At 42.1% G+C, this 18,955-nt stretch overlaps 1 protein-coding gene across 2 annotated transcripts in view; it reads left to right on the forward strand.

Annotated features, from left to right (window-relative positions):
- CSMD2 (CUB and Sushi multiple domains 2) overlaps positions 1–18,955 on the forward strand; it is an 822,245-nt gene that overhangs the window by 769,977 nt on the left and 33,313 nt on the right. For both annotated transcript variants that reach the window (XM_034413370.3, XM_034413371.3), the window contains 2 exons: positions 5,840–6,013; positions 14,026–14,211. In XM_034413370.3, coding sequence (XP_034269261.2) covers positions 5,840–6,013; positions 14,026–14,211 — 360 coding nt within the window. The remainder of the gene's footprint in view (positions 1–5,839; positions 6,014–14,025; positions 14,212–18,955) is intronic.

Below are 18,955 nucleotides of genomic sequence, written 5' to 3' on the forward strand. Positions count from 1 at the left end.
GCCAAGCAAGACAGTTGTTAAGTGAGTCATATCTGAGTTTATAACTTTTTTTTTTTTTTTTTGCCGTGAATGTTAAGCAAATTACTTCAATTGTTAAGTTAGGGCAATGCTTCTCAACCTTGGCAACTTTAAGTTTATGGACTTCAACTCCCAGAATTCCCCAGCCAGCCAGATCCAATCCCACTCAATTTCTTTCAAGAACAGCCAAAGTTCTTTAGCACCTCTCATTGGTTGTGTCTTTGCTCTAAAACAGTGCTTCTCAACCTCACCAAATTTAGGTTGTGTGGATTTCAACTTCCAGAGGCTAGCAGAGGAATTCTGGAAGTTGAAATCCACACATCTTAAACCTGCGAAGGTTTAGAAACACAGCTCTAAGAAAATGCTTCTTTCTCAACCTTGGCAACTTTAAAATGTGTGGACTTCAACTCCCAGAATTCCCCAGGCAGCAATCCCCTCCATCCAGGGACAGATACATTATAATGAGGACACATTATTTTCAACAAGCAGTAATTTCAACCTATTAGGACTAATCAAACTATTGATGTTGTGGCCCGCCGGCAGCCAGCAGAGCTGGCAGCAGAGTCGGACAGTGAGGAGGTTGGGAAGGAACTTGGGCCAATCCTGGGGGCTGGTGAAAGCTCAGACGAGGGCTCTGCATCGGAGGCAGAGAGGGGGCCAAGGCCATCTGATAGTTATGTGTAGCCTCTGGAGTCTGACAGCCGTGAGGCAGAAGAACAGCGGGAGCCTGTTCCCAGTGTGCAGATGTGCAGAGCTGCCAGATGACAAGAGCAATTAAGAAAACAGGGTCGACTTGGGAGTAAGGCTTGGAGATGATTGGCCCCTCCATAAGACATAAAAAAGAGCGAACGGGACGTGAGCTTTTGCAGGAAGCAATTAGTTCATCTGGCAGATTCAAGATTGGAAAGTTCTGTTTGTGACTCTGTGCCAAGTTTGACCTTGTCCTGCGTCTGGAAATTAGCTCCCTGGCAGCGTTCCATGAGAGATAGGTGGGGGTTGATAACCTTCCTCTGAAAGACTGTTTATCAAGCCTTGCGGACTGTAAATGGAAGTAATTTACAGTTGTATAAATAAAAGTGGTTTTGCGGGACTAAGATTGTGCTTTATACTTTCTAAGGAAGCCTAGGTCAGAACAGTTGAGGACACATAGGGAGAACATGCTTCCCCACTAAAACTCATATTCCTGAAGATTTCCTTGTGGAGAGATCTGTTCCCTCTTCAAGGACAAGCTTCTCACTCATTTAAATACTTGTGCCATATCAAAGTCTTCCTTGCATTTTCTCATCCCCCCCCTCCCCATTACAAAAGAAGCTTCTGTTCTATCATTATTTTGTATGATTTTCAGGATGCTTGAGAATGGCCTAAGTTGTTGTTTTTTTAAAATATTTTTATTAAACCATTTTTAAAACAAAAAGAAACATTAACACTTTCTTCTTTTCAACAGTTTCGCATCGGTAATCCATACTTATACATTTTCTCTCTCTTATCCTAGTATATATTTTATACATATATCGTATATATACCACTATAATGTATTATATTATTCTAATTGTTTTATTTACATTAGACCCAATTTCCTTTCCACAATTTTTGCTTCTTCCCATTTGTTCTTATATTTCTATTCTTGATTCAACCGTTTTTAGTCTTTCCTTGTCCTTTTTCCCCTTTTCCTCCAACCATTTATACCATCTCTCCCAGACTAAGTAGTATTCTGTTTTCTCTTTTTCTTGTATCTCCTTCGTAAGCTTATCCATTTCCGCCCACTCCATGATTTTTCTAATCACATTGTCTTCTGATGGTATATTGTTATTTTTCCAGTTCTGAGCATAAACTATTCATGCTGCTGTAATTATGTGAATGATTAAATACCGTATTTCTTTTCATATGACCCTGAAATTATTCCCAGTAAGAAAGTTTCTGGCCTCATTCCTATATGTTGATTTATAATTTCTTCTATTTGTGTTTTAATTTTTTGCCAGTATTGTTTCACTTTATGACAGGACCACCACATGTGATAATAAGTTCCCTTTTGGTGTTTACATTTCCAACATAGTGGTGAAGTATTAGGAAACAGCTAGTTTTATTACTAGACTTGGAGCTAAATTTTGCACAGGATGCTTCCGCTAATGTTATGAAATGGAAGACATGACATTGATGGAGAACTCTTGGCTGCTTTATCATCACTGCAACAATGCTAAAACCCACTTCTCTTTCAAGCTACACTGGTACAGTTTAGAAATGAGTTGAGGTCTCCCAGAATGGTTCTATACACAGTATTGTTTGTTTCAGTTCCTCGTTTTTGACAGTATAAAACTGAAGGAATCCATTGCTTGAGGTCATAACTTCATTAGAGGATCCTGTCTATAGACTGCCCGCAAGACAGTTTCAACTGTTGGCCCCATTTTAGTCAAGAAGAGCAGTGAACAGGCAATTCCCATTTCTGTCTAATTGGCTCGGGGAGAAAGGATGAATGGAAATGGCTGACAATTGCATATTGTTAAAAGGCATTTCCTGTGTGACAATATCGCTGTGAAGAGGAATACAAAAGATGTTATTTCTCCATTTTGGGCATTTCTAGTTAAAAGTATCTACTGGTATGAGTGAATTCGTTTTTAGAGAAATGGGGCATGTAGGAAATTGTTAATCTTTAGAAGTGCTGTCACTGTTGCAAGTTCTCAGTTTACATGTAATGTGGGGTATCTGTTCTTAAATTATATTTGAGTTCTTAAGTGTTCCTTTTCAGACCATCTCTTCCACAGTCTTCTCACGGACTTAACTTGGAGCTCATTGACAGAATATTGAAAGACAAAAAGCATGTTGTTTTGCAAATGCTTTTCATGTGTAGCAGTCCTTTCTTTTCTTACTAAGTATATATTTCATGCCTTCTGCTCAAATTTTTTAAGCATTGTGAAAAGGTATTGGGCTGGTGGAGACTAAGATTTGGTTAAAGAAAAACAAAACAAAACAAAAAAACTCAGTTCAGATACCAGTCTTTGTGGAAGCAGATGAAGAAATATTGCAGTATGGCCTTCTCCAATTCGAAGAGGCACTTGTTTGGCAGGCCGAGGCAAAGAGGCAGTCCCGGAACCAGTGAAATCTGGGGGCTGGGCAGGGAACAGAATGTATCTGCCCTCAGTGTGGAAGGAATTGCCACTCTCGAATTGGCTTTTTTACTCACACTAGATGCTGTTTTAGGACCTCTTTCCAGAGCACGATACCATAGTCTTTTGAAACTGAAGGATGCCAATGAGACTTCTGAACCATCTCAGATATGTAGCAGGGGTGAAATGCTGCCAGTTGGGACCGGATCACCCGATCCGGTAGCGATGGAGGCAGGTGGTTCAGAGAACCGGTAGCAAAGATCCCTGCCCCCCCCTCATGCCCAGCTGAGCCGCACAATCATCAGAGGCTTTTTTTTTTTACTTTTAAAAGCATTTTTTTCTACAACCTCTTTGGCCGAAAAAATGCTTTTAAAAGTAAAAAAAAAATGCCTCTGATGATCGTGCAGCTCAACTGGGATCATCAAAGGCTTTTAAAAGAAAAAAATCCTTTTTTTTTCTTTTAAATGCCTCTGACGATCCAAGCTGAGTTGCCTGATCGGCAGAGACTTTTTTTCTTTTAAATGCCTCTAACGATCAGGCAACTCAGCTTGGATCGTCAGAGGCATTTAAAAGAAAAAAAGTCTCTGCCGATCAAGCAACTCAGCTTGGATCGTCAGAGGCTTTTAAAAGAACCACCACCACCCCTTTTTTTTCTTTTAAATGCCTCTGGCGACCCAAGCTGAGTTGCCTGATTGGCAGAGGCATTTAAAAGAAAAAAAGTCTCTGCCGATCAGGCAACTCAGCTGGGATCGTCAGAGCCTTTTGAAAGCATTTTTTCTACAACCTCTTCCCCGAAGAGGTTGCAGAAAAAATGGTTTTAAAAGTTTTAAAAAAAAATGGCCATGCCCACCCAGTCACATTAACTCCCCACACACCAAGCCACGCCCATAGAATCGGTAGTAACACATTTTAGATTTCACCACTGATATGTAGCCCATAACAGCTCATTAACAGTAGAGCATAGATAAGTGCATCAGGGAGAATCTGATCATTTGTTCACCATGAAAAAAATAAATAAATAGGGATCTGCATTGTTTCAGATCTTATGATCTGACAAACATGAAGGCTGTTTGCTCCTCTTCAGAGCAGTTGCCTCTTTAACCAGGTTCACAGGGCAGTTGTGGAGGGTAGCCAAGTAATACAAGAAAAGATGTGGCACAGAGATTTAGCCTCAAGACCTGTGAACTTCAACTCCCAGAATTGGCTGGGGAATTCTGGCGGTTGAAGTCCACAAGTCTTAAAGTTGCCAAGGTTGGACACCCCTGATGTAGCAGGTGGAAAGTATTGCAGACGGATCACATCCCCACACATTGTAAAACCATTTTTTGGAATCAAACTCAAAGCGGCACACAAACCAGGGGTTAAATCCAGCAGGTTCAAACAAGTTCTGGAGAACCGGTAGCAGAAATTTTGAGTAGTTCAGAGAATCGGCAAATGCCATCTCTGGCTGGCCCCGGAGTGGGGTAGGAATGGGGATTTTGCAGCATCCTTCTCCCAGGAGTGGGGTGGGAATGGGGATTTTACAATATCCCCCCAGGAGTGGGATGGGAATGGAGATTTTGCAATAACCTTCCCCCAGGAGTGGGGAGGGAATGGAGATTTTGCAATATCCTTCCTCTGCCACACCCAGCAAGCCACGCCCACAGAACCAGTAGGGAAAAAAATTGGATTTCACCCCTGACACAAACCCTAATAAATATCCCTGTTATTAATTATTGGCCTACTTGCTAGAAGAGAGCAAGTTTTATTTGCAAACCTAAAGAATCATCCTGCCAAATCTTGGTCACATGTACGAAGTGGTCAGTATTCATTTTGCACCATCAACTGCAGCACTCACCCTTCGTTCAAATCTACCTTCTGACCATAAAACTTTGTCCCCACCTCTGCTATATCATCTTTTTATTTAATATGTACATTATGGCTTGTTCACTAACTGTAACTGTGGTTAAACAAAGCATGACTTGGTGCAACGTGTGGATCCAATCACAAGTGTCAGCAGGACCCACGAAAATATACTTTTGATCCACAGGATGTCCAAATACTAGGAACGCAACTAGCACAAGCTCCATCTGTGTGTATAAATAAATTCCGCACTCATGTGGTTACAATGTGAAATCTCTTGTGTGGAGATTGCACAGATTTGTTGCAGTTTAAAGCAAATTAAACTAAATTGGAAGGATCCTGTTGGGCAAGAGAAGAATTCTGGGCTCTGTTTCCAAATGGCTTTTGCTGTTAAGAGTGTTCTTTTTTTCCTCTTGAATATGTGTGCTAAAATGATAAAGTAGAGACCTCTGTCTGTATCCTCCATTAAAACATACATAAATACAAATAGTACATACATATATACATGTGCCCGAAACTTTGCAAGTATAATTTTTACTAGAACACACAATATTTTTAAAAAATTAAAAAGGAGTAATTGGTTTAATTAATTAGTAGCATGAAATTAAACTTCATTTCTATCTCACCTGCTTCTTTGTCATGCATCCCCCTTCCCTCTTTTTAGAATGTGGCCTTTGACTGATGTGTCAAAGGCCACAAGCAATACAATTGTGGCAATATAGAAAGTGGATGAAGAGAGAGGGAAGGAGAGAGAGAGAGAGAATGAATGAATGAATGAATGAATGAATGAATGAATGAATGAATGAATGAATGAATGAATGAATGTAATACAACTTTAATTCTGGTTGAATTGAAAACTCGGTCCTCCTTTCTTTCAGTGGTCTCCTGTGGCCATCCAGGATCCCCACCCTATGCCCAGATCTTGGGTGATGTCCACACCGTAGGGGCGGTGGTGCGTTACAAATGCCAGGAAGGCAGGAATTTGATTGGCAATTCCACCCGCACGTGTCAGCTTGATGGGCGTTGGAGTGGCTCTCTGCCTCATTGCTCAGGTAAGAAAACTTAGCCGCAAAAGAGGTGGCTACCAAGGTGGGTGCCAGTGGTGGGTGTTCTGTCCCCAACCACACGCACACACACCAACAGACGTTCAAGAGTTAAAGACCAAACCAGCCGGCAAAATCCTTTTCCTTATGATAACGGAACTTGGCAACAACCTAGTGGCTGCCTGCCAAGAGTTTATTATTTACGAAGAGGAGAGATAACTTCTCCCCACTCCTGGTACATCAAAAGAAACAGCTCAATAATTACGGAGTCAATCAAGTCCAGAGATAATCCAGCAAAGTCTATAGCTAAAAGTCCGGCAATGCAGAATGGCGTGGAAGCTTTCAGCTTTGTTCGTCACAAGGTTTGACTGGCCACCACGCTCCCTTTTATATCCTGTGGGGTGTGGTCCAGTGACTCAGCCTAATCTCGGGCACGCCTTTTCTTCTGTTGCGCGCGCTTATCTCTTCAACGCTGGCGTGGATCCAGCCAAGACTCATTACCCTCATCACTGTCCATCTGTGGCTGCGTGGACATGCTTGGCCCCGGCCCTATCTCTTGCCCTTCGGCGGACACCGAAGGCATTGCCAGAGAGGAGGGTCCTGGAGAGGGAGGCCTTGCCAACTCCTCTCCTTCACTCTCAGAGTCCTCTCCTGCCGATGACACAGGCTCAGGTAACGGAGCCACAAGAGTGGGTTGCTACCGGTTCTCCACAGTTCTTGCGAACCGGTAGTGGAAATTTTGAGTAGTTCGCAGAACCGGTAAATACCACCCCTGCCTGGCCCCACCCCCAATCTATTTGCTGCCTCCCGAGTCCCAGCTGATTGGCTAGAAGGAAAAAATCAGGGCACCGTAGCTTTAAATTGAGAAGCCAAGAAGCCTCCCAACTGATCGGCTAGAACCAATCCTCTCCTTGTAAACTGCTCAGTGGTGGTAGATTGGCAATTGAGGCCAAGCTGCCTGAAAGCGGTTTCCGATGCTCTCCGTGGTGGCAGAGCAGCAAAAAACTGTTTAAACTCTTGCTTCAAAGAGCCGCCCTACAGCTGATCAGTGGTAAAAGGCAGTGTGGTGGTAGACCAGTGTGATCCAAAAACAATGGGTAGACCGGTGCGGTCCAAAAACAAATAGGTAGACCGAAACGCTCCAAAAACAAATGGGTTGACCAGTACGGCTCTGCAAGCAGTTAAAAGCCTGGTAGACCAGTACCTCTGCTAAATCCTAAAGAATTGTTTGTCACATGGTCATCAACCACGCCCACAAAATAAGCCATGCCTACAGAACCGGTAGTAAAATATTTTAGAACCCACCCCTAGTGCGCGCATATGGTTTGATTACTTTTCATCTCTTTAAGTAGCATCGCTCAATAAGGTTGTATAAAACAATCTGGATTTCAAGGAAACCATGCTCTGGAAAAGGCCAAGGTCTACTTGTGGTAACTTCTGGGAACACTTTCAATAACGTATGTCTTTTCCTGATCTCTGTCAGATTTTATACCAGGTACAGTTATAAATCTCAACTTTCCAGTGACACATTCAAGAACAAACAAACAGCTAAAGTCCATATTTTAATTAACTAAAAGTTGCTGGAAGGCAATCTTACAAATTAGAGGGCAGAAGATTTCACTATAGGACTGATTCATTATTTATGCAGGAGATATATTTTCAGTACATGCAAAAAACACTACATAGTTTAAGAGAAAACCGATTATAGTAGAAATTGCTAGATTATGTATGTTATATTTTTTTAAAGGAGAATCTCCATCCATTTTAAGCTTTTCTGATGGATCAGGTGTCACTTCTATTAACCCTCAACCAGTGCAGAGATGTTAACAGTTGGGTTTAAAAATTGGAGAAGACAAGTGTAGAAGGACATTTCTCCTTCCAAAGTTATTGTGTCTACCATGTAGATATCTCCAATATGTGACTCAAACAACATGGAAGTTTCCTTAATTTGATCCAGCAAGGCTTTTGTTAGCCTCTCATAGTTTATACATAGCACAGCCTTGAAGGACTTAAAGCTCTTGGAATAATGTGACTAGGATTCATAATATTTTCAGGAGAACCTTGTATGAATCAGGTCAAGAGGTTATCTGCATCAATATCTAATCCATTTTTTTTTCTTGAAGATGCTTGGGGAAAAAAATGCCTGAAGAGAATAGACAGCACCCAGTTTTACCTTCTCCTCATATTTAATGTTCAGTGACATTTTATCTCAGAGGGTAGCAGTCCTCCTCTCCCCAAAACTGATGTCTCTGCATAGAATAGAATAGAATAGAATAGAATAGAATAGAATAGAATAGAATAGAATAGAATAGAATAGAATAGAATAGAATAGAATAGAATAGAATAGAATAGAATAGAACAGAACAGAACAGAACAGAACAGAACAGAACAGAACAGAACAGGATTCTTTATTGGCCAAGTGTGATTGGACACACAAGGAATTTGTCTTGGTGCATACGCTCTTGGTGTACATAAAAGAAAAGATACATTCGTCAAGAATCATAAGATACAACACTTAATGATAGTCATAGGGAACAAATAAGCAATCAATTCATATTAGGAAACAGTCAATATAAATCGTAAGGATGCAAGCAACAAGGTTACAGTCATACAGTCATAAGTGGAAGGAGATGGGTGATAGGAACGATGAGAAGATTAATAGTAATGCAAACTTAGTAAATAGTTTGACAGTGTTGTGGGAATTAGTTGTTAAGCAGAGTGATGGTATTCGGGGGAAAAACTGATCATGTGTCTAGTTGTTCTGGTGTGCAGTGCTCTATAGCGTCGTTTTGAGGGTAGGAGTTGAAACAGTTTATGTCCAGGATGTGAAGGGTCTGTAAATATTTTCACAGCCCTCTTTTTGACTCGTGCAGTATACAGGTCCTCCATGGAAGGCAGGTTAGTAGCCATTGTTTTTTCCACAGTTCTAATTATCCTCTGAAGTCTGTGTCTGTCTTGTTGGGTTGCAGAGCCAAACCAGACAATTATAGAGGTGCAAATGACAGACTCAATAATAGTTGTGCTATGGAGAGTGCGGTGTGTTGAACACCTTCTAAAGATACCTAAACTCAGGAATAGGTGTACCTAAAAACATAAAAGAATCCCAATTCTGATTCTGTGTGTTCTCTGCCCTGACATGACCCTTGTCTGATCTGTCCCATCTCTTGTCTCTTGCCTGAATTCTTTGGAGAGCAAAATTAGCTTTTGTAGTTTCATGACATGCATTTTCAATGAAACAATAAATTTGCCAGATACTCAGTTCACTTTGGACTGCAATTAAGGATCTTGAAATTGAAAGGTTTTCTACTGTTGAATAAATAAATAATTCTGGATGTGATGTAGGCTGTAGAGAAGATCACAGCAGGGTTGGGATCAAGGATGGGTTCTACTTACCTTTACTACTGGTTTGCAACAGGGCTGCGTGAGTGCGCAAGCGAAGCGAGCACTTTTCTGCACGTGCGCAGAAGCATTTTCATGATGTCAGGGTCAGTGGGCGGGGCCTCCCGCCGGTTTTACTACTGGTTCTATAGAACCAATGCCAACCGGGGGCAACCCACCACTGGTTGGGATCTAGTTAAGCTTGCACCACTTTTTAATGCCAGCACTTACCCATTAAAAACTTGAAGGTGTAGTTCAGAGGTAGGTTTCAGCAGGTTCTGACCAGTTCTGAAGAACCGGTACTGGAAATTTTGAGTAGTTCAGAGAACCGGTAGTAAAAATTCTGACTGGTCCCGCCCCCATCTATTCTCTGCCTCCCGACTTCCAGCTAATCGGGAAGAAATGGGGATTTTGCAGTAACCTTCCCCTGGAGTGGGGTGGGAATGGAGATTTTACAGTATCCTTCCCATGCCACGCCCACCAAGCCACACCCACCAAGCCACACCCAAAAAACCGGTAGTAAAAAATTTTGAAACCCACCACTGGTGTAGTTCCTCCTTTGTTTATAAGAAAACCTTTTCATAAAGAAGATTTTTTTAAAAAAGTTCTCACTAGATATCCAGTCAGAAAAATGATTTGCAAAGTCGGTTTGGAGGGGGAAAATAAAATATGGACCATTGCTGGTGCTTTACCTAGGGAGGATGTATAGCTCCATTCCATACATGTCCAAAAAAAGAAATTTTTTTAAAAATTGTGCCTCCCACACAAGCTATGCACCAGACTTGTTTTGGAGAGCTGCGTTTAAAAGAACAAAACAAAAGAAAAAAAAAACTGATTGGTGGAAAGAGGCAAGAACAGATGGTCACCACATGAGTAAAAGAGCAGGCACCATTCCAGCTGTCAAATCACTGCTTCAAAATGGCTTCCTTGCACACACACACTTTTCCCTTTTGACAGTAGAGGAAATGACTTACTGGCTCATTGGAGCACCATCTCTCTGTTCCCGACAAAGCCGGCACCTCTGTTTCTGCAAAGCTAACAGGTGGCCGTGAAGCACCTTGTAATTTCCAGTTTGAAAAAGATGAGAATTGGCAAGCCAAACCAAAAGAAAAAGATGTAAACAGGGTTAGCAGTTGCTGTGTACATCTGCTTGGAATTGGCCCAAGGGTTACTCAAGAGATGGCTTTAGATAGATTTGTTGCTTGAACCGCTGATGCCATATTTCTGTAGTGCCGTACTTTCCACAAAAGGGCAGAAACAGAGATGGAGAAGGGTCCACAGACTGAATGAAGGACTCAGGTTAGAATGTCAACAGAGCCTGGACCAGGAGTAACTCAAAAGGTAACAGATGAGTTGGCCAAAGGAAGGCTGTAGCAGTGAAGAAGCTCATGCCCACATACCAGAGGTGGGTTTCAGCAGGTTCTGACCAGTTCTGGAGAACCGGTAGCAGAAATTTGGAGTAGTTCGGAGAACCGGTAGTAAAAATTCTGACTGGCCCCACCCCCTTCTATTCTCTGCCTCCCAAGTCCCAGCTGATTGGGAGGAATGGGGATTTTGCAGTAACCTTCCCCTGGATTGGGGTAGGAATGGAGATTTTACAGTATCCTTCCCCTGCATGCCCACTAAGCCATGCCACGCCCACCAAGCCACACCCACAGAACCGGTAGTAAAAATTTTTGAAACCCACAACTGCCACATACTGATACTTCCTATATGTGCTGGGACCAAAGGGTAAGAGTTATGAGAGCTGCAAGGCATCATACTAGGGAGTGCTGAACTGCTGTCTTGCTATTTGTTTTATTTTATTCTTTAGATTGTTATTTGTTTGTTTGTTTGATTGATTGATTGCTTTGCTTTGCTCCAAAATCAGTTGGTGGCTTCAGTACTTCGTTACATCTACATCCTTGGTTTTAATTTAATATTGCTGCTTCATATTTTTAAATTGCTGCCTAGATTTGTTACCGGTGATGGAATGCAAAAGTTTTAAATAGACAATGAGCATCCTTGGGTTCCAAATTTATTTATTTATATATTTATGTCCTGCCTTTATTAGTTTTACAACTAAGTCAAGGTGGTACTTATCCGACACACCTTACTCCTACCTTCCTCATCACAACCCTGTGAAGTGAATTGGGCTGAGCGAGAGGAACTGGCCCAAAGTCACCCAGAAGGCTTTCATGTCAAGATGAAACTAGCTCACCATCTCCTGATGATTAACCCCCAAGTCACCAATTGTCTTTCATGGCTAAAGAGAGACTAGAGCTCCCAGTCTCCTGGCTTCTAGCCTAGTGTCTTAGTTACTAGACCAGGGGTCGGCAACTTTAAACACTCAAAGAGCCACAAAGGTCCTAACTGGAAGCTCCCATTCAATTCTGGAGCTGACCGGAAGTCCAGTTCTGCCACCATAGAGTCTGCTCCTAGCACAGCATCCTTTTTCCTCTGCTGACTGGAAGTCCGGTTCCCTACCCACCATAGTCTCCTCCTAGCACGGCGTCCTTTTTCCTCTGCTGACCGGAAGTCCGGTTCTGCCACCATAGAGTCTCCTCCTAGCACAGCATCCTTTTTCCTCTGCTGACTGGAAGTCCGGTTCCCCCACCATAGAGTCTCCTCCTAGCACAGCATCTTTTTTTCCTCTGCTGACTGGAAGTCCGATTCCCTACCCACCATAGTCTCCTCCTAGCATGGCATCCTTTTTCCTCTGCTGACCGGAAGTCCGGTTCTGCCACCATAGAGTCTCCTCCTAGCGCGGCATCCTTTTTCCTCTACCTGTCCTAACTGAAAGCCCTATCAATTGTACCAGCAACAGCGGAGGGATGAAAGAGCCACAGGTTGCTGACCACTGTACTAGACCAAACTGTTCTCAAATTTATGAGAAATGGTTCTTTTGATATAGATCAATGATATAGATATAGATATAAGGATGAGTAGTCACCTTCAGGTCTCTTATTTTCTTACTAACCCAATGGAATGTTGGAGAGAAAAATGTGTGAATGAAGTTAGATGTGTATTCCACGCCTCGTCTCTGGGATAACTTTCAAAATCCTGAACAGAACAAAATGAAATTTGGTGTGGTGAGACAACAAAAAAGACGGGTGGAGTCTGATTTTGGATTGCAGAGAATCATATTTACAGTGGTAGAATTCAATTTTTTTTACTATTGGTCCTGTGGGTGTGGCTTGGTGGGCATGGCAGGGAAAGGATACTTCAAAATCCTCATTCCCTCCCCACTCCTGGGATAAGGATATTGCAAAATCTCCATTCCCACCCCACTCTGGGGCGAGCCAGAGGTGGTATTTTCCGGTTCTCCAAACTACTCAAAATTTCTGCTTCCGGTTCTCTAGAACCTGTCAGAGCCTGCTGAATAGCACCCCTGGGCATATGGGTTGAAGCTCACAGTGGTGCTGTTTGCTCCATTCTAAGCCTTCCTTCCTTCCTCCTTCCCAGTCACATGACTCAGAATGGTGTGTCTACAGTCCACCACTTGTGACTCAGAACCAATGTGAAGGGAAAGCGCACACATTGTCAGTGCCCATTGCACAGTACTCCTCAAACCTATGACCACAGTTGGGACTGAAATCTCAATCATTAAGCGATGTGATCAATCACATCCAATTTTACAACCATTTTTGTAATGGTCATTCAGTAAATCCAGCTTCCACTTTGACTTGGCATGTCGGAAGCCCTCCTGGGAAGTCGCAAATGGTGATCCCAGGGTATTGCCATAAATATATGCCAGTTGCTGAGTAGCCAAATTTTGATCATTGATCATCCCAAATTGGGATGCTGCAACAGTCACAAGTGCAAGGACTGCTCATAAATCACACTTTTCAGTATTGTCATAACTTCCAATGGTCACTAACCAATGGTCGTTAATCTAAGACTACCTATATTTTGTTACACTAAAGAATATGCAGAACATGAATATGAATAAAGAATATGAAGGGACGCAGTGGCTCAGTGGCTAAGAGGCTGAGCTTGTCGATCGAAAGGTCGGCAGTTCAGGGGTTCGAATCCCTAGTGCTGTGTAGCAGCGTGAGCTCCCGTTACTTGTCCCAGCTTTTGCCAACCTAGCAGTTCGAAAGCACATAAACAATGCAAACAAATAGGGACCACTTTTGGTGGGAAAATAACAGCGTTCTGTGCACCTTTGGCGTTGAATCATGCCGGCCACATGACCACGGAGACATCTTCAGACAGCGCTGGCTCTTCGGCTTTGAAACGGAGATGAGCACCGCCCCCTAGAGTCAGGAATGACTAGCACAGATGTGCGAGGGGAACCTTTACCTTTTTTAAAGAATATGCAGATGCCTGCCTGCCTGAGCAATCACTCTCCAGATATATAAAACCTCTCTATTTTTAAAGGCTATTTGGTTATTATCAGGCTCCAGATGAGCCCCATTTCCTGATGTGGATGTCTTGATTGCTGTGCTTCTCCCTATTCTTCCAACATCTGGAAACCCATTTTCTTCCTTCTCAATCCCCAAAATGTTATTTTGCTGGTTTCCTTGACTCCAGTTCCTTTCGGTCCCCATCCATTTCTCCATCCGAGCGAATGGTAAACTGCACTCTCGGTCAATGGGTGGAGGAGAGATGAGGGTAGCATTGCTTGCTCCAATGACAGAACTTCTACTTTCCTTCGGTAGGAACCATCCAGGGACTTTGTGGTGATCCAGGAATCCCTTCCCATGGTATCCGGCATGGTGAAAACGAATTAAGTGTGAACAGCACGGTCTGGTTTAGCTGTGAGCCGGGTTACACTCTCCGGGGCTCACTGCAGAGAATGTGTCAAGCCAATGGATCATGGAGTGGCACTCAGCCAGAATGCGAAGGTGGGTCTGGTCACTAGCTCAGCCTGCAAGCACCTATATGGGGCAAGTTAGATGATTTGGGGTGTTTTATGCTTTCTCGGTTCTCTTTTTCCCCTTTCACCAATATATGTCCATTGTTTCACACATTTGTTTATTTATGGATTGGATTTATGTGGCTGCCGTCTCACAGCAGCGACTCTGGGGAGACTTATAACATTTAAAAACCATACCATAATATTCTTTGTCTTCTTAATCTTTAATGTAAATATGTATGCTGCTTGCACAGAAGCTGGAAGGATGGGTCCATATACGGTGAATTAATGGTAATAATAGTATACAGTGAGATTATAATTCTTTCAGAGACTTCTAGCTCTCCATCACCTCACCTTCATCAGCCTGGGCTTCCCAGAAGTGTTGGATGCAATATGTGTAGTTAACAACTTGGCATTATAAGAGCTAACATACATTCTTTCTGGAGGGCAAAAAAATTCCAGAAGACTATCTTTTTCCTCCTCCTCCTCCTCCTCCTCCTCCTCCTCCTCCTCCTCCTCCTCCTCCTCCTCCTCCTCCTCCTCTTCCTCCTCCTCCTCCTCTCATGTCTATATCAAACGTTAAATTTGTAGAATGAAGCCACCTTCTCTTCACATTCACATAGTATGTTGTTATCTGCAAAGAGCCTCCACGTGAGCATATTGGTTTTACATTTAGGCACTCCAACTCTCAATTTATTTAGAGTCCTCTAGGTAGTATACGATCCTTCAGCCATATCCTCCTTTAATGTTATTCCTTGCCTGATGGTCTATTTCCTCCATCTTTTAATTCAATTTTGTTCTTGTGTACCCTCAAGAATATTTGTTCTTGCCATAAAGCTGTTCCTAGATCTGAGTCGGTGGGTTTGGGACACATGTCCACATATGCCTAGCCTATATACTACCATAGCATATGGCTTAGTATTTTCAATCAAGTTTTAGATTCTTTTTAGAGGCTACACTGACCAGACTGGATTCATGCAATTACTGTTATTTGCTAATGGCAAGTCTGTATAGTACAGCAAATATCTCCGGAGATTTAAGATATTTGTACTACACCTGCTTAAACAAAGAATTTTGCTATACTCTTCAGGCAACTATCTACCTTACCATTTTGATTAGCCTGAATCTCTGGGAAAGTCACAAAGAAACTTGAAAGGTGAAAGTGAGCATGGTTGAATACAGCTCCTACATTTTCCCCCTTTGCAATTCTTTTGCACAGAGATTGTGCTTGTTAAAAATTTGCAGCAAACAAACAAACAAACAAACAAAAAAAACCTGGCACCAGGCAAAAAACAAAATAAAAACAAGTCGTTATCCAATCATGACCAACATCCCCCCAAAACTCTCTTTTGATGGTGGTCTAAGTCAAGGGTCTCCAATCTTGGCAACTTTAAGACTGAGGAATTCTGGGAGTTAAAGTCCACAAGTCTTAAAGTTGCCAAGGTTGGAGACCCCTGGTCTAAGTGACCATCATCTTTTGTGATTTCAAACTTGTGACTAGTTGAGAGCTAGACTCACATTAAAATTTCCAAGCTTCCCTTACCATGCTTTCATCTAAGGATGATCAGCAGAGAAGTCTGTAGTCATGGTGACGTTTTTCTTTTCTTAAAAAGAAAACTACTCCATTAAGCCATCTCATGCTAGATAAAGTTACACTTAACATTCCTTAGAAGCCTAATAAACATATATATTCAGATAACTTTTACAGAGAGAACAGAATAGAAAAAGACACCAGGTAATCCAGTGTAATAAAGCTCAGTTGTCTTTTCAGGGGGATTATTGTTACTTCTATATTTTAAATACTTCTGTCAGGGAAGACAGGAAAACAGCACATAGAAAGACCCAAAGAATAGGAGCTTCTCTCTGGTTAATCAGAAGCCAAGCTTTGTAAATTTGCTGGAAATATATTCTGATGCAGCCAATGACTGAAGAGATGTCATAACCTATTATTGTCCTGATGCCCAATAGTGCCTCTGTCGCTACTTCAAATACCTTTCATTTGTTATTTCATTTTATTGATGTGAAAGGGATGGGTCATGTATATCAATCCCAAAATAAATAATTTTATGAAGTTCGGAAAGAGCCAGGAACATGGATCCCAGACAAAATGTTTTAATCGCAAGATTATAAATGTAGCATCATGTATGGGGAATGTTTGGTGTTAGGGACAGAAAGTCATTTACAACTGAAGTGTATTTGACAGGCACTAGGATTTGTATCCAAGACCAAGGGATGGGAAGAAAAGATTTGGACAAAGGTGCTGGAACACTAAAGCTCAATTATGGCATGATGTTCTTGGAAGAGAATATAAGAAATGACAAGAGTAACCAATATAGTTTGAAATGAAGATGAGATGCCACATATCTTTTCCATTCCATGAAGTTGACTGGCCCATCCCTGGTCCTGAGATATATTCTCTCCTGCAGAAGGCAATCTCAAAGTGGATTGCCTCCTCTGAGGCTTCCTGGGCATATAATTTTCTTCTCCCAAAAGACAACATCACCGTACTTCTCAGCATTTGTTTCCTGAGGCAATTTTCTCCTTGTGTGCTCAAAGGTGGAGAACTTGAGGTCTCAAAGCTGCATGCTGTTCCTTGAAACACTGCGTGAAGCCTCCAGACCTCCTCCAAAATTGGCAGCAAATTGTAACTGTCAGTGTGGCAGATGGGGAAAATTATTACATCAAGTGAACTGAATTTTAATTTAAGGTTGTTGGTTTTTTTTTTGGTCCTCAATTCACTTACATTTTGAAATGTGGTTCTTCTAGTATACCATTCAAAAACTAAATGAGTCTCAAACTTCAATTACGCTTCATGCTTTGGTTTTATAGACGAATGCTATAAGCAGATTTGAGTTAGGAGAAAGGAGGGGAGAGGACAAGAGGGAAGGGAAGGGAAAGGAAGGGAAGGGAAGGGAAGGGAAGGGAAGGGAAGGGAAGGGAAGGGAAGGGAGATTTCCAATGCTCCCTGCAGCTTTGCATGTAACAACTCAATGGGGAAACCGGTGGGAAGTCAAAAGTTGCTTCTGCTCTACTGTCTTGCTTCAGTGGTTTTTTAACAATTCATTTTATTTTATTAACATTTATAGAACTGCCAATCTTATATCAAAGTCTGCATGGTTCCCAATCAACAATTAGAACAATATCAATCATAAAACAAAATAATACATACTATATATTTATTAAAGGTTCCCAATCAACAATTAGAACAATATCAATCATAAAACAAAATAATACATACTATATATTTATTAAAACCATAAACATTAAAAAAACCCAACGTTAAGCTTTTACCTGCATTAAATCCTCTCATCCACATCGGTGTATCCCAGTGCTTGGGGGGAAAACCATGTCTCAAATGCTTTTGGGATGGCTGGGAGAGAAGAGCGCTGCTGAATATCAAGGGGGAGGGGTGTTCCATAGGGCAGGGATTGTCATGGAAAAGGCACACTTCCTAGATCCCATAAGATGTCAGTCTTTAAGGGAAAGAACTAGTAGCATGTCCACCCTGTATGATCTGGTAGGACAGATATATGTCCTTAGGGAGACTCAGTCCCAGGGATGAAATCCAGCAGGTTCTGACAGGTTCTGGAGAACCAGTAGCGGAAATTTTGAGCAGTTTGGCGAACCGGTAGCAGAAATTTTGAGTAGTTCAGAGAATTGGCTGGCCCCAGAGCAGGGTGGGAATGGAGATTTTGCAATATCCTTCCCCCAGGAGTGGGGAGGGAATAGGGATTTTGCAGTATCCTTCCCCTGCCACACCCACCAAGCCATGCCTGCCAAGCCACACCACACCCACCAAGCCACACCCACAGAACCTGTAGTAAAAAAAAAAATAGATTTCACCACTGCCCAGTCCCATAAATAATCTGGCCCTGTGTCCTATTTTAAATTCTGGAACCCTGGAAAGAAATGTGTGAGTTTAAAATCAACCCAGCCTCCTGCAATTTAATCAATGCCTGCTTTCAGTGGCTGAAGTGCCAGGACCAGGATTTGCTCCATACAGTATGATGAAAGTCATCCCCAAAAGCTGCAGAGAACTTTCCAAGGAACATCATATCCATTGACTTTTTAAAGGCTGCTTTTTCAATCCCCAGGCTTGGAATAGTTACATATCAAGCTCTCTGCTTCCGAGCTTTGTGTACAAAGCATAACCTTTAGATGGACTCTGAGGAACCCTCTTTCCCCAGTGTAATCCCCAGCTGCTCACACATTTCTGTGGCTCACCTCTCTGCCCCAGAGACTGAGACGTAGCAGGCATATGCTTCAGCTCACTCTGGTGAGCATTTGGCAGCAAAAACAGCCATGTTTATTCTCCAGAGGGACTGTTAATTTTAAGTCTTTTTTTTTTCTACGCCCTATAATCATAAAAATTCAGCGGGAATTCTCCCCTCCCCCCAAAGAACCCCAATCAATATTTCAAAGGCCACAAATAGTTTGGAATGAAGCAAACTAATTAATCGCATTTCATTAGAGCTGTTGCTGTGTTAGCGTTTCTGGTTTATGCGACATAAGCTGCCTTGTAACCAGGATCCCCTTACCAGACTGAAGAGTCAGGCTTCGTTTAGCTTTAATTTCCAGCGAGATTTAAAATGAAAATTGGCATTAAAACAAAAACAAGCGAACACACACAGAGAAACCAGGGGGAAGTTTTTTCCCATTTTCCTCTTGGCACCAAACAGGGCTGGAATTGAAGAGCGAAGCCACATCCCGAGAGTTTGTAAAAATAAGTTTGT

Source organism: Pantherophis guttatus, chromosome 10 (assembly GCF_059756535.1).
Source record: "Pantherophis guttatus breed Tessera chromosome 10, ASM5975653v1, whole genome shotgun sequence".
In the NCBI taxonomy this organism is placed as follows: domain Eukaryota; kingdom Metazoa; phylum Chordata; class Lepidosauria; order Squamata; family Colubridae; genus Pantherophis; species Pantherophis guttatus.